This window comes from Canis aureus, chromosome 32 (genome assembly GCF_053574225.1).
Source record: "Canis aureus isolate CA01 chromosome 32, VMU_Caureus_v.1.0, whole genome shotgun sequence".
NCBI lineage: Eukaryota > Metazoa > Chordata > Mammalia > Carnivora > Canidae > Canis > Canis aureus.
In genome coordinates, this window is record NC_135642.1 from 35,729,355 (window position 1) to 35,745,208 (window position 15,854).

A 15,854-nucleotide genomic window follows, 5' to 3' on the forward strand; every position below is an offset into this window, starting at 1 on the left:
GGGTGCCGGGGCGAGCGTGGGGCGGGAGCCCGGGCTCGGCCCGCCCCGGGAGCCGGCCCCTCGGAGCCTCGGGCCCTGCAATGGGACGTGTTCTCCTTTAAGAGTTAAGAAACTTGAAACCTTGTTTGCGCAACAATCAGCGCCGCGGAGCCGCCAAAGTGTCTAGACTGGCATATGATGGGAGGCAGCCAATGACTCCGCGGCGCTCCTCCGGGGGCCCTCAGTGTGCGTTTGAGGAGAACAAAAAAGAGAGAGAGCCGAGCGGGGGAGCGAGCGAGAGAGCCGAGCCGAGAGAAAGAGCCGCCGGGCGCTGCCTCGCCAGACCTCGCAGGGACCGCGGGGCCACCGGGAGGCACTTTTTGCGGAGGGGGGAGGGGGCCGACCTCTGCAGCCGCGGCGCCCCGGGCGTCCGAGCGCAGCGTGGGGCGGGCTGCGACCTCTGCCTCGGTGGATTGCATTTTTAATTAAGGATCCCCAACAGCTCTTTGGGATTTTTACAGTCTCCACTCATGTGTTGACAACCCGCGTTCAGGAGAAACTTGCTCCAAGTGCATCTAGCGCCTGGGACCTGAGACGGAGTTGGCTTTCCGTGCATGCAATTCCAGGATTTTGGTTTTTGTTTGGGGTTTCTTTTTTCTTTCTTTTTCTTTTCTTTTCCTTTTTTCTCCCCCCCTCCCCCTTCCTTTTTGCAGGGAGTAAGAAGGAAGCGGAGGGTATCAGCAAGCCTGCCTTTCGGCTCCTGCAGGAAGAGCCCATGTAGTTAAGCGCTTGGGTTTCCAAGGCAGGGCTGCCCCGACGCCTCGGGGGGGTTCGGCGCGGGCGCTTTGTGCTCATGGACCAGCCGCGCAACTTCTGAAGGCTCGCCGGCCCATGCGGGGTCTTTCCGGGGCGCGGCGCCGCCTGCAGTCCCCCCTCCAGCGCCGGGGCTGGAGTTGCTGAGCAGCCGGGCCGCCGGGGTCCATGTAGCCGCGGGCCCAGCGCGGACTGCGGCTCGGCGCGCGCGCGTCCCCCGCCGTCCCGGCCCGGCGAGCTCCCTCATGTTGCAGCCCTGCGGCGCCCCTTCGACGACAGGCTGTGCGCGACCTGCACGGCGCCCGGCGGCGGAGCTTCATGTGGGGCTGCGGCCCGCGCAGCCGGCGCCTCGCTGACCGAACGGACCACCGGTAACCGGAGACCGCCTGCCCCCCACCCCCGGCGCCAAAGGATATCGTATGTTCAGGTCCAAACGCTCGGGGCTGGTGCGGCGACTTTGGCGAAGTCGTGTGGTCCCCGACCGGGAGGAAGGCGGCGGCGGCGGCGGCGGCGGCGGCGGCGAGGATGGGAGCTCGGGCAGCCGCGCTGAGCCGGCCCCGCGGGCACGGGAAGGCGCGGGCGGCGGCCGCTGCGAGGTCCGCCCGGTAGCCCCGCGGCGGCCCCGGGACGCGGCGGGACAGCGAGGCGCCCAGGGCGCGGGGAGGCGCCGGCGCGCAGGGGGGCCCCCGAGGCCCCTGTCCGAGCCGGGGGCCGGCGCCGGGGGCTCCCCGCGGGACGTGGCGGAGCCGGGAGGCCCGGGCTGGCTGCCCGAGAGCGACTGCGAGACGGTGACCTGCTGCCTCTTCTCGGAGCGGGACGCCGCGGGCGCGCCGCGGGACGCCGCCGAGCCCCCGCCCGGGGCGGCCCCGGAGGCGGCGGGCGGCGGGCGGAGCCGCGAAGCCCGCTCGCGGCTGCTGCTGCTCGAGCAGGAGCTCAAGACGGTCACGTACTCGCTGCTGAAGCGGCTCAAGGAGCGCTCGCTGGACACGCTGCTGGAGGCGGTGGAGTCCCGCGGCGGCGTGCCGGGCGGCTGCGTGCTGGTGCCGCGCGCCGACCTCCGCCTGGGCGGCCAGCCCGCGCCGCCGCAGCTGCTGCTCGGCCGCCTCTTCCGCTGGCCCGACCTGCAGCACGCCGTGGAGCTGAAGCCCCTGTGCGGCTGCCACAGCTTCGCCGCCGCCGCCGACGGCCCCACCGTGTGCTGCAACCCCTACCACTTCAGCCGGCTCTGCGGGCCAGGTGAGCGCGCGCGCCCGCGGGGGGCTCCCCTCCGCGCCCCTCGCCGCGGGGAGCCCTCCGCTGCGGGACCCCGCGGGGCTGGCCGAGCTGCGGCTGCACCCCTCTGCCCCACCCCCGCCCTCCACCCGCGCGGGCTGGGCTCCCGGAGCGCGGGGCCCCGGCGCCCACCCTGGGAAGCGCGTCTCCGGCACCTTCCCGAGGCTCCTGCAAACCTAACAGGGTCCGCGTTGGCGTCCCTCCGCGGCCTCGGGGGTCTCCTGTAGGCCGTGGAGGAGGAGGGCAGGCCCGGGAGAAGCCGCACACGAGTGTCATCCAACCGCGCGCCCCCCACCCCACACCCCACACCCCACGCCCGCCAGGTTTACCCCCAGCCTGTGCCCAGGCCTGTAGCATTTGGTACACCTATGCTCCTACCTATGCTGTACCTTCCTATATCCAGGTAGATACAAGTTGTGAAATTGGGCGTAGACAGTTCATGGCTAGAGTCAGAAGTGTCCATAAATTGCCACACTGGTTCCTTTGTATAGTTTGGAGCAATGCTCTCTCCGAGTGGAGACCACCTTCTTGCCCTGGTTGCTCCCAGCATCCCTTGGGTGTCAAATGTCAGCCCCCCACTCCCCCCCCCCTCCTCCCCATCATTGTCAGTTCTGTGTCCAGTCTTTCTGGAGTTGAGGGTCCTGGAGGACTGTCCCGAGGTGGAGGAGGGGAGGAAGCCAGGTATTTTATTTACCTCTGAGAACTGCCTCCCTTCTTTGTTCTCTCCCTGGGATTTCCCGAACCACACCCCACCCCCAGTCCTGCTTACCTGAGTGGGCCGGGAGTTCTGGAGCAGAGATGAGGACAGGTGGAGGCTTCTGGCCCCCCTGGAAGCATGCAGTTCCCCTGCTCTGACCTCTGTACTGCAGGGCTCACACATTTCAGGCTTGGCATCCTAGGCGTGTATGCACCTTAGGTGGCATTGGGGGTCTTTTGGCGGCGGTAGGGCTGCTGGAAGATTAAAGGCTGTTGGGATTGGAAGGGCTCTGAGTTCCTGTAGTTCTGTCCTCTCTGGAGAGACAGCGTCCAGCCTCGTGGTGCGGACAGGGTCAGATCACAGATCTCCGGACTCCCAGTAGGGAAGGGGCGGTGGGCTCAGGATTTGTGTCGGATGTCTTGTTCACATGTGCGGTAGTGGCTGGAGGGGAAAGGAAGGTGTTTCCGTGGTTCCGCTGATTGGGGTGGGGGGGCAGCTATGGGAGAAGCAGCGCTGATCTGGCTGCCCTGGTCTCCACATGGTCACTCCCGGCCTTTTATTTGAGGGCTTTTGGCAGAACCTGACCCGTGGTCCATGGTAGGCTTTCTCTGCCCCTTTTTCCTCTTCCAGGCAGCTTCTCCTGGAAGTGGCTTCCTTCTCACCCATCTCTCACCCTGTCTCCTCCCTCACTCTGGGGACGGGGGTCCATCCTGTTTCTGGTTGCCTGTCCCTGGTCCTTTTTGTTGAGCGGGAGAGAATTGGTGGCACCCACGCTGCACTGTTAGCAGGCGCTGGCAGGTACTTTTCTCTCTTACCAGATCAGTCTTTCCACAAATATTTGTTGAGCACTTACTCTGTGCCAGGCACCATGCTGGGTGCTATAGCGGGGAGAGTGGAAATATGAGTAGGATCCATGCTCTTAAGAAACATAATCCCCCCCCCACCCCCCCACCCCCGCCCCCGGGGGGAGATGGGGCAGAGATGGGGGAAGAAGGGCCAGGTCATTGGGTCTGAACTCTCAGAGTGCTGTGGGATGTGTAGGTAACAGGATCCCCTCCAGGAGCTCCATAGCTCTCTCTGGAGACAGCTTTGGAGGATGGGTTGGGGAGGTGGGCAAGGAGCAGGAGGAGGAGAGAGCCAGCTGCGAGTCGAGGTGCCAGGCACGCTCAGGTGTGGGAGCATGAAGGGATGTACCCCGCCCCTGCAGGCTTAGAAGTCTACTTAGGTGGTGGTTTGAGTTTGGCACTTGGGTGGCTACAGGTTGAGGGGCGAACTGCGATGGCACAGGTCTTCCCCATGGCCCGGGTCCTAGGCTCTCTAGTAAGCCTGACCTTGGATGAGTAACCTCTGCTCACAGTCTCCCTGCTGGTTAGTGGGTGGCTCTAGGAACAGTCCCCACATCTAATTCTAGACGGAGCATCGGCACTTAATTCCCTTCCTCCTCCCGAAAGGAGGCACTGTTACAGGGGCTGTGTCTGTCCTCCTGCCTCTTGGCCAGCCCTCTCCTCCCTCTCCCCATTCAGGCCACCCTGGAGGCAGTTGGGAGAACTGATGGTCTGGGAAGAGTTTTCAGTAGGCGCCAGGTTGACCCTCTTGCTTCATCCCCTGCCCGATGGCTTGGGCCGCTGGGACTGAGCACTGGGGAGCCCTTTGCTGCCCACCCCACCCCTGCTGCCTGGCCGCCAGCCTGGCTCCTAGAGCTGGGCGGGTGCATAGCTGGAGCTCAGCCGTGCGCATCCTGATAAGGAGACTGCTCCTTCCAGGACTCTGGGGGAAGAGGGCTGGGGCAGTGGGGCGGGCAGTCGGGCAGGCAGGCAGGCAGACAGATGACGGACAGACACACTCATGGAGAGCAGGCACATGGCTGGAGAGTACACTGGACAACCTAGCAGGCCAACCGAGGGGCGCCCACCAGTCACCCCGGTGCCCACCTGACCCCCACAGGTGCTCAGGTGGCAGGAGACCCCTTTCTGGGCAGTGCTGACCCCTGCTGCTCCCATCCATCAGCTTGCTTTGGGACTTTGGGGCCCGTTCCCTTCTCTGGGCCTCTTTTCCCACGTGTAAAGTGAAGGGGTACACAGACTCCCTGGGGTTGGATGGGCAGATTCCAGGTGAGGCAGGCCTGCCTCCCCTCCCCTGCCCTCTCTCCCACACTTGTCTCAGAAAGTAGGGGTCCTCCCTCCAGGTCAGGCTCTGTCCTGCACCTCCGCTTCCGTGGGAGTCAGACCCCCAGCTCTCCTTCCCTTTGGTGTGTCTTTCTGTCCCGGGAGAAGCCAGTTCGCTGAGCTCCGTGCCTATGTGGACGGAAATGTGGAGAAATACTTTAATCACAGTTCTAACCTGTGTTTATACAGCTCCTTTCTCCTGAAAGTATCCATTAACTTTGGAATAAATCTCCTGCTCTTTGCTCCACCACTTTTTTTTTTTCTGTAATTATATTCAGTAAATTACTATTATCCAAATTGCGCCAGGGAAAGAGACAGAGCGAGAGAGAGAACTTCTAAACGACTGGAGGAGGCCGCCTAGGAAAACACAGGGTTCCCAGGCCAGGACTATAGGAATTAGAATGGGCTAAAAAGTTTTCCTTTTATTTGGCCTGGCATTATCCCTTTGAAATGAGATCAATTTCAAGTTGGGCTTCCAAGCCCCTGCCCCGCCCCTCTGGCGGCCCCTCGGCCCGCCCGCCCTGCTCCTCGGAGCTCCTCCTTGGAGGTGAGGAAGGGGTGATAATGTGCAGTTTGCCTCTTGCTGGCGCCAGCCGGCCGCGCTGTTTATCTGGCTGCCGGGGGAATCTGGGCAATTAGGCTCAGCCGGCCTTAAAGCGCCAGGAGCTCCTTTTCTGAGGCTCCCATCCCGGGCTGGAGGTTGAGCCTTCGGGTTCTGGGGAACAGAGGGGACAGGCGCTTGGGAGGCCCCCTCCCCACCTACAGCCACCCCTGGGAGGGTGGCAACTGAGAGGACTGAGAGGCCCCGGGGGAGGCCTGTGGATCCTTTCCTAAGGGAAGATGCTGGGCTGCAGAGATGGGAGTGGAAGGCATTGTCCCAAACCGAAACATTCCCAGGCACGGGGAGAGGCTGGGAACTCTTCTGGCTTTAACGTTAGGGTCTAGATCCCTAAAGGCTAAGTACCCCCCAGGGGCTCACCAGAGGCGCGTCTGGACTGAGCCGAGCTGAGCACTAACCTTCTGGTACACTCGGCCCCTGGCTGACTGCTCTTCACTTCTAAAGGAAGTTGGAGGAGATTCTTGAAGTTGATGCCTGAGGCTGGAGTGTCTGATGCCTGTCTGTCTGTCTGTCTCTCTCGTCCATGTCTTTCAGAGGGGCCCGCGAGGCTCTAGGAGCTTTCCCCTTCAAGTTTAGAGCATCTGAGTTATTACTAAAAAATCAATACAACTTCTGCAAGCACGAAGGTAGCTAGCTTCTAAGAGGGGAGTGGATAGAGTGCCTGGAGGCAGCCTGCACTCTTGTGACCTTCTGTCTCCCACTTGAGCACCCGCCTTGCCCAGCTGAGTGAGGGACCTAGGGGCTCCTCTCTCCCAGAGCAGTGGGGCCTGGGAGTGTGGCAGTGAAGTGGATGGGCCCATTAAAGGTCGCCCAGTACTGTTTGGAGCAGCATTATTCCTAATAGACCCTAATAGACCCCAAACGGAAAAAGCCCAAATGTCCAGTAGCTGCTGGCTGGCTAACCGAATGTGGTATATCCATACAACGGAATATCATCCAGCCATAAAAAGTGCCGTGAGTGCTGCTGCACAGACGAGCCTTGAAAGCATTCCACCGAGTGAAAGAAGCCAGACACAAAGGGCCACATGCTATTATGTGAACCTATTTGTGTGGACTGTCCAGAGTAGATAAACCTATAGAGACTGAGGGTAGATTTGTGGTCGCCTAGGGTTTGGGGTTTGAAGGAATAGGGACCCTCTGCTACTGGGTCAGGGCTTCTTTGGGGTGAGGGAAATGCCCAGTAATTACATGATGGTGTTGGTCTCACAACGCTGAATATATATACTAAAAACCACTGAATTGTACACTCTAAAACTGTGAGCCTTAGGGTATGTGAATGAGAACCGAGTTGTTTGAAAAAAGGTAACTCACTGCTGGTCCCCAAATGGCCTCCCCCTTTGTTTAGCAGAAGTGAGACGACATCCTCTGCCTCTCCATGTGGCCGTGGATGGGTCCTTTACCTGGGCGGACCTCAGGTACCCTGCCAGTTCAAAAGAGCTGCTGAGCCAGGTGACCGTGTGACGTTATCAATCCCTGAGCCAGGTGACCGTGTGACGTTATCAATCCCTGGGTCTGGGGGTGGGGGTTTGTAGGCCTTCATACTTTTTAACTTGCCCAGGATGGAATTTAGTATTCGGCTTCCAGCCTCTGAAGTTACTCCCCAGTTCTGTGCGAACCATCCTGCTGCAGCAAGTGGGGGCCCGGTCAGGTCCCTCCTAAAAACTCTGCAGTTCCTCACCAGCTGGCGTGATGGACGTTTCAGTACATAGGTTTGCTTTCTGCCTCATTCGCATGAGGACACACCCTGCCCAGGAGTGGCCAGGGGTGGTGGGAGACTCGGGTGGCTCCTTCAAGAGGGAGTTCAATAGCCCTTCTGCCCTCCCGCCTCCATGTTTTGGGTCCCAGATAAACAGCCCCTGGGAGAAATGACAGTGGCCTGGCTCCAGCTGCCTCTGCCCACGGCTGCCAAATTTCACTTTTGGGGGACAGATCTGGGCGGGCAGTTGTCCAGAGCTCCCCACCGCGTGTGGCCTGAGCCGCAGCCAATCAGATTTTTCAAAAGGAGCCCTAACACAGGAATTACAGGCCTTCTGATAAGTGAGTGGGAGAGTGGAAAGGGCACGAGGCCGGGGATCAGGAGACCTGGCTTCTGGCTGTAGCTCCTGGCTCTGCCACCAGTTTGCTGTGTGTCCCTGAGGGAGTCCCCTCCACTGGCCCGACCTCTGTGTTCACTGCACGGCCTCAATTCTCTTTCCCCTGTGGGGCTCTAGCCCTGCTTGCATCTTGCCTCTTGTCCTTAGAGGCTGGTCCTCACTCAAGTCTGGTCTCTAGCCCCTCCAAGGCCTGAGGACCGGTGGGCAAAGTGGCTCCTACTTGTTGTGGGGTCCCCTTTGGGTCACCCCTTTCAGCCACTAGGGCCTTGCCTTCCACACCTTTGTCTACAGAGGCCCCCAACTTTCCATTATCTTGGTTACCGTTGTCTTTGTCCGCAGATGTTTACTGAGCACTCTCGGTATACGTGATGTACTGGGTCCAGCTGGGCCGAAGGGATGTGATTCGGGGTGCCTCTTGTTGCCTGTGTCTTTGGGATGTAGAGCCAGAGTCAGGCCAGGGCCTAAATTCCAGTTCCACCATGAATGATTGGATGGGGGTTGGGTGGGGACACCAGGCAGGTCAGTTTTCTCATCTGTAAAATGGGAATAATGACCATCTTACTTACTTTCGAGAAAGGATGAAATAAGAATAGTTGCCCATAAGCCTGATTAACCACGCTGTTCCTAAGATCCAAAAGAATAAAATCACTTACAATACTTGAAGTTGAAAATGTCCAGCATGGAGAAAGACACAGGGTAGGCATTCAGCAAATGTTTGCTTCTCTCCCAGTGGCTATTCCATGATTCACTTTTCCTTCTCCCAAACTCCTGTCCACAAAAGATTCCCTGTTTCTCGACCTCAGAGCCTTGACTTTGTTGAAATAATTTCAGGCTGGAAAAGCTGGGTGGGGAAGAAGTGAAGCTGCATTGGGTGTATGGAGCAAAACAAATGTGCCTACAACTAATTGTGCCTTATTATAATTGCGAAAAACACTTATTACCCCTTGTGTCATTACTGATACCTGCCTAATAATAGTTATTACCGCTTTACTACCACTGAGAGTTTGTTTTAGTTTGCGATTTGATGGTGTTTAGTTTCATTTAGGGAAAATGAAGGGTCATTTCATTCATGCAAATTGTTACTTAGTTTAGCAAATTGTTACTTCCCCTAAAGCAAGAGGCTAAGGAATTCTTCTGAAGACAAAATATATGTTTTTAAGAAGGAGTATTTTAGGCAAATGAAAGGAAACTAAAAGAAAAACACCGTAGACAACGAAGAATCACAGAGGGTCTGAGCTGGGGGAGGCCATGGAGAGCTTGTGGTCCACCCTGTCTCTTTAGAAGGGGGAAGACTGAGGCTGAGAGCTGGCTGGAAGTGACTGGCCTAAGGTCTCCCGTCTGGGAGGGAAGCTGGGTTGACTTCCTGGGTTCTCGCCAGTCTCGCCCTCCTCCCTGCCCGAAGAATGTCACTTGTAATGCAGCTGATTTGGAAAGGAGCTCCTGCATCTCTCACACTCAGTTCTGATTAGAGCTGCCAAATTTAGCAAATAAAAGGACAGAATGCCTAGTTGAAGCTGCATTGCTGGTGAGCAGCCCATAATTTTTTAGTATAAGTATGTCCCAAATAGTGCAAGGGACATACGTACACTGAAAATTACGCCACGTATATCCAAACTTCAGATTTAACCGAGCATCCTGCGTTTTGTCAGGCAGCCCTAGCTCGGACTTGCCCTGCACCGACGTTGCATTTGTTACAATAACAACAGTTAACTGTTTGTGCAAGTACTTTTCTAGAGTACCAAGAGCCATCTTCCGTGTATCGTCTCCATCTGCCCTCCTGGCAAACCTGTGAGGTCTTTATGATTATCATCCCTATTTTAGAGCTGAGAAGGGAGACCGGCTCAGAGAAGTGAAGTAACTTGCCTGAGGTCACACAGCCAAAGGTGGCAGAGGAGGGATTAAGTCTGGGTCTGAACCTCAAGCCTGCGGCCCTTCCTGCTGGGCAGCAGAGGCGGTGGGAGACAAGAGTTTCCTGGGGGCTGGGTTTATTAGTTGAGGACACCAATAATCAAAAGCTGGCTGAACCCCCAGGTATGAAGTTCCCCTGCCCCAGCCGTGACATGTTGTGTCTCCTGTCTTCCAGAATCACCACCACCCCCCTATTCTCGGCTGTCTCCTCGCGACGAGTACAAGCCACTGGGTAAGTGTGTCCTCTTCTCAGTCCAGGGTCCCAGCCTCACTGCTGAGGGGCTGGCGGGGAGGTGGGGGCGAGCAGCAGGCCTGGCTGCCTTTGAGATGGGGCGAAGTTTTCCAAACACACCTACAGTTCGGCCAAAGCAGACCCAGGCTCTGCAGCGGGCTATTTACATCTTGAAATTCCTCCGCTCATCATTAACCTCTCTGTGACCTTTAAACATGGGCCTGCGGGAGATGAATGAGTTTTGGCTTAAGCACCTCATTGGAGATGGGTTGGTGTTTCTCCCTTTTATTCTCTCCTTCCCCCAACCCTCAGTCGCTTCTCCTTTAGCTTGTGGTCATTAGCGCTGTGACATTATAGGTGGAGCATGGTGTCACTGTTGAGAGGAGTGGTGTGTCCCCCCCACCCCCATTTTAAGCCAAGATGTTCACCTGGGAGGAAGCAACAGTGGGGACTGTGTAGGAAGCCTGTGTATTGGTGCAGAGAGCCCCTGGCATGGTCCGTCCCCAGGTGAGCTCAGTGGAGGCAGTGATGTCGCTTTAGGCAGGCCTGGTTCGGAGGCGGAATGTGTTTTCTGGAAAACGTTGGGGCTCGATGAGCAGCTCCTATCCTGGAGTAGACAAAGCATGCGGTTTTACAAGTAGCGATGGCTTGTTTTCTGGCCCTGCTGTAGCCTCCAGTGGAGGATCCCAGGGGTGGGGCGAGTCAGTTTGGCTTTACTAGTACCAGGAGAGCCACTTCGTGACCCAGGCAGTTCCCGTGGGATTCAAACTCTTCAAAGTCAGATAGCACGGCAGTGATGCTAATACATTCCACCAAGTGACCACAAGAAGTGGGTTTTGTTTTGTTTTGTTTTGGGTAAAGGCCTCTTCCCAGTAGCCTGTGTCAGCATCATCTGGGAGGTCACTTCCAAGTGTCACAGACTCTCAGGCATCCAGGCCCCCTCTGGGGAGTCAGAAGTGCCCACCGGGGCCCTTCGGGAGTTTGACCTCTTCCGTCTAGGAGGACAGAGGCTGTAGCATGACGGCCTGTGAGTCAGTGGTCTAATGATGGCGATCCCCTCATTGTTTCTCCCCATGGCTGGTCATCCCCTGGTCGGAGGACCTTTATTTAGTTCTCCAGGGAACCAGAGAGGTCATCTGGTGGGACCCTGGCACTTCAGAGAGGAGGAATCTGGCTGAGGGATGGAGGGGGGCCCCCCAGCTAACGAGCGGCAGCGTTGAGGCAGGAACCCACGAGCAGCCCCCCTATTCAGCTAGGCCATCCCGCATCCCTCCCTCCTGGGCCTGTTTCAGCATCTCCCAAGTCAATATAATTGCAGTAGTTGCTTAGAAAATCCCTAGTTCCATTGGCGGGGCGATCCCCAAATGTTCTTAGTAAATGTAACCCCTCGGTTTAAATGTCAAGGATCAGTGCCCCAAGGAATAGCAGGTCAGCCTGTGATAAAGCAGCAAAAATCAGGACACCGCCTGGCCCTGCAGAGCGACCATTTGGAAATCAACAGATATCCTGGTTTTTTTTTTTACAAATGGGACAACTGAGGCCTAGAAAGAGGAAGTGACAACTTGCCGGTGGTCATACAGCTCAGGAGTCTGCACACTCCAGCCCACCATCTGTTTTTGAATGGCTCGTGAGCTAAGGATGGTTTGTACTTTTTTAGATGGTTTAAAAAAAAAAAAAAATCAAGAGAATACTATTTCCTGATTCGTGTGAAGATTATATGACATTCCAAGTTTAGCATGCTGGAACATAGCTGTGTTCACCCATTTCCATATTGTTTCTGGCTGCTTCTATATGATAGTGACACAGTTGAGTAGCTGTAACAGAGATTGTGTGGCTCGCCAGGCTGAAAATTTTATTTACTGTGGGGCCCTTTGCAGAAAAGGTTGGTGAGTCCTGGTTTTTATGACTGATGGCAGACATGGGACTCAAACCTGGACCTCCAGCTTCCAGACAGTGTCCCTCCTTGGGGTGGAGCAGTGATCAAGGTTGGGAGTGTTTTTCTCCACCAGCCACTGCGGTGCTTCTGAGGTCAGGGCTTCACTAGAAGCAGTAAATGGGAGAGTTTGGAAGAATGTACACCTGAAAGGTGGAAGCCGTTCCCACTCCCGGGACCCTCCCAAGCTGTCCATGTCGGCTCTCTAGCGGTTCCCTTAGAAATAAGGTTCAGCGTGCGATGTTGCTACTTCAAACAAAAAAGTGGCAGCAAGACTCAGGACACTGAACACTCTGGGAACATTAGATATGAAAAGCAAAACTTAAGTTCCCACTTGGGCATGGTGGGTATTATTTTTATTTTAAGGAGATTTTTCTATCTGTCCTTATTTCCCTCCTAACACGTTTTACCAGCAGATAACTTTTTTGTGCCCTGATAAATAGTCCGAGCTATTTTCTGTATTATTTTCTTTTCCTTGCATTGTTGCTTTTTCATAAACAAAAAGTCAGTTCACTTCTAAGCCTCTGTGATCACATGAGACCGAAAAACAAAATAAAACCGAGAACACCCAGTCAGCATCTGGCAAGTGGGAAACAAAAAACAAAACAAAACATAACAAAACCCCAAATTGGTTAATGTTTCATCTTCCCGTTCCCCAAACCTTGTGGTAGAAGGGGGAAAAAAAATCCTGCAGGATTGAACGGAATTCTAGCTTGCCAGGGCCTTGGCTAACGGTTTCTGTCCTAGGAATCCCCAGCTTGGAGTGGCTCTCCTGAGCCAGGTGGGACCAGCTGAGCCAGACCTGGGCTGAGCTGGGTAAGAAGGTGACAAGCTGTCAGCCTCACAGGACATGCCTTATGACTCTTTCATACGGATGACAGCCCGTGGCTGGTAGCTGAGGAAAAATTTTGCAAGTCTACCTGCCCAGAAAGGCATTGGCTTATCTGAGTAGCAGCTCAGAGAAAACGTGCAAGAGTGTTTCCTTTCCCCATCTCGGTGCCCTGCAGACAGGGGAAAACAAATTCCCCTGTGCATTATCATGCCATTTGAAGTACTTAAAATGACTTATAAAAAAATTAAAAAATAAAGAACACCTAAAAAAAAAAAAAAAACAAAAAACAAAAAAAACCAGTCCAGGCATTTGAAAGTTGCTCTATGAGTAGGTTTGGATATTATGGAGTGGAGGAGGGAAGAGGGAAAAAAAGTTAATCTGGGAGCAAATGCTTGAGCCCTTAATTAGAGGGGTGTAAGCAGGATAGAGGAGGATGGCTGCTAACTTGTTAAAACAGAGCTTCCCCAGCTCCAGCAGGAGGAAGGAAGGAAGGATGGAAAGAAGGAAGGAAGGAAGCAAGCAAGCAAGAAGGAACAACTTTAAGAATTTTAATGGTTGTAATTAAGCACAGCAACTATGAATTGTTTAGGGGCTTAATTTATCCTTACCCGTGGAGGCTCCAAGTTGCTACTTGCTCAGTCCCCTGAACTTGGGTTATTTCTGTGGTCAGGGTAGCTGAGACTTTTTCAGGTGCCAAGGCTGCAGGAGTCAGCATTTTCCAGAGAAGTTCCAGGGCTGGCTGGCCTGGTCTCCTCATGGGACGAGGTTATGGAGTGGCATCAGAAAGCGGGGAGGGACATGTTACCCTTTGCAAGCACCCGCGTGTGGACACATGTGCACACGTCCGTGCCCATGTGCACGCACACACATAGACACACGCAGATGCACAAGAAGGAAGAAAAGAGAGGAGCGTGCCCCACAGCCAACTAAGTTGTCTTTCTCTTTCCTCCATAGATCTCTCTGATTCCACATTGTCTTACACTGAAACGGAGGCCACCAACTCCCTCATCACCGCCCCGGGTGAATTCTCAGGTTGGCATTTCTGTCCTTGCACGCTGCTGTGTGTTGAACTTCACAGAGGGGACGGGGGTGGGGTGGGGGGCTTGATGGAGGCCGTTTTGGATTCCTCCCTCCTCTTCTTTCCCCCTTTCCTCCCACCTCTTGAAAGGGAAGACTCATAGTCTTTGTCGCCGGCTTCGTTGGGGTTAAGGACCATCTGTACAAATGAGATCTAAAGATGGTCACTTTGAAAGTGCCTGTTTCCCCATATGTTCACCCGTTGTCTCCCCTTGGCTCTCGTGGAACAGGGGAAAGCCCAGCACAACTCTCCATCCCTCATTTTAGCATGGGGAGCCTCTTCTCCCAGCTGCTGAGATGCCACAACATGCATGTTTGTATACATTTATGATGTGGGTTTCTCCTCCTGTCTCCTCTCTGGGAAAGGCTGGACGGAGAGGGTCAGAAGAGGGGAAATGGAGCGGGTCGAATGAGCTTGGGGGAGGATCTGGCAAGTGAGGAGTTCTCCAAAGGCTGGTGGTCTCCATGCTGCTCCCTGAGCAGTGGATACTGGGCTAGGAAGCAGTGAGAACCCCAGTTTGGAGTCCCCCAACCCGCTGCAATGAAGAGTTGGCCATAGGGATCCTCACATTCCTGAGAAAACCTAAACCAAGCTTTCCTTAAGAAATGAGAGGTTGGTGGTGACTTGGGGGCGTCGGGGGCCAGGAGGGACTCTGGTGCCCAGGTCTCTGGGACCCTTTGGGAGTGTGGTGGATGGGTGTGCTATGAAGATAGCTGGGGCTCGTGGCCTGGGTCTGGGCTGCATGGCGTGACAGCCATTCGGGCCGCAGCTGCTTCCCCAAGTGGGCATGGCTGGCTCTCGGCATGAAGGCCTCTGTTTGTGTGCATCTGAGCTGTCCTTCCCCCGTGCTCGTGGCATAACAGCAACAGCAATGACATAGCTGTTTATGGAGTGTTTCCTGTGGGCCACATCCTCTGCTCAGGCCCCTGTACCTGCGTCATCTTACAATAGCAGTAAAGTGTGACCCAGGTCACATAGCAGCAGAGCTGTGCGCCACGATGCCACTGTGCTCCTGGCTGCTGTTCGTACGACGTATCCTATAAGGGCTGAATGTACCTCCAATTCCTCTGTCCTCTGTATGAAGTTCAGTCATTCTTGTCATCCCCTCCCTGTGACCATAAGGGGGACGCGATGCTGGCTGCGTGCGGCTGCCTGGCCACCTCCCCTGTCTGACCCCTTCCCCATTCATTCTGTATTCCCCCACAACCGTAGGAGATCGAAGATTCTAGGAAAACGAGAAGCTGGAGGAGAAGGTGACTTGCCCAGGGTCACACAGTAGGGCTCGTGGCACAGCTGGTACGGCGTCCTGGTCTTCTGGGTTCCCCTTGCCTTCTGGTCTCTGGGGGCTCCTCAGATGAGGGTTCTCTTCTCTGTGCCTTTTGGCTTCTACTTGGTTATAATGCCTTTCCTTGAAAGACCTTACCAGATGAGCATAAGAAGTCAACATCTGAATCCATTCTTTTTCTTCTGTACTTGTGTGGAAGGAAGCCACATGTAATTTTGAAGCAAGAGATTTAGCAGTGTTTCTGAATGCTTGATTCTGTGCCCCTGCCAACCCTCAGAATGTATTCAATTTAGGTGGATTGCATTGGCATGGGTAGCCTGGATGGATGGGTGATTTTTTGACATCCCCTGCCCCCCTCCCACCCCAGTAATGGTGGAAACTCCCATTTGCCGAGGTGCTTTAGAGCTCCAGGTATTGGGGTCTGTTCACAGATATAGTCTCTTTTGATCTCTGTCTTCCCAGAGCTTGGCCTGATGTGTGGCTCAGGCAGGAAGCAGCAGACCCCAGAGCACCTGCAAGAACCAGGAGAGAGCACCCTCTGGAGGGGCATCTCCAGGGCCCCTATGTCTGGGATGACCACCCAGTCATCCCTGAGCACTGTGATACTGGCCCGAGAGCAGACCCCTGCTGCTCCTTACTGTGGACGAGAGCTGCATGGTCCACATGAGAAAATGTGCTGCCTGGTGGCTTCAAATTCTGAGGGGCTAAGGGAACTGGGAAGGAAGTTTGGGGTTTGTGGTGTGGGGATGGGGGAATCAAATGGGGTTGCTGGGCGTTGGTCTGAGTTCGAGGTTATTTGTCTCAGGAGGTGAGTGGAGCATTCCTCACGTGGTCACCCAGGTACCTGCCAGGGATATCATGCATCTCCTCCCATTCTGGGGGCTCGCGCTGTTCAGCTTTTCCAGCTTCGTGCTGTGGGAATCTGAGGGCCCATGGGTTGACACTTGC

At 55.5% G+C, this 15,854-nt stretch overlaps 1 protein-coding gene across 1 annotated transcript in view; it reads left to right on the forward strand.

Moving 5' to 3' along the window:
• SMAD6 (SMAD family member 6) overlaps nt 1-15,854 on the forward strand; it is a 75,516-nt gene continuing 59,662 nt past the window's right edge. The window contains exons 1-3 of the mRNA XM_077881585.1: nt 1-2,028; nt 9,722-9,778; nt 13,498-13,575. Coding sequence (XP_077737711.1) covers nt 1,212-2,028; nt 9,722-9,778; nt 13,498-13,575 — 952 coding nt within the window. The 5' untranslated portion in view covers nt 1-1,211. The remainder of the gene's footprint in view (nt 2,029-9,721; nt 9,779-13,497; nt 13,576-15,854) is intronic.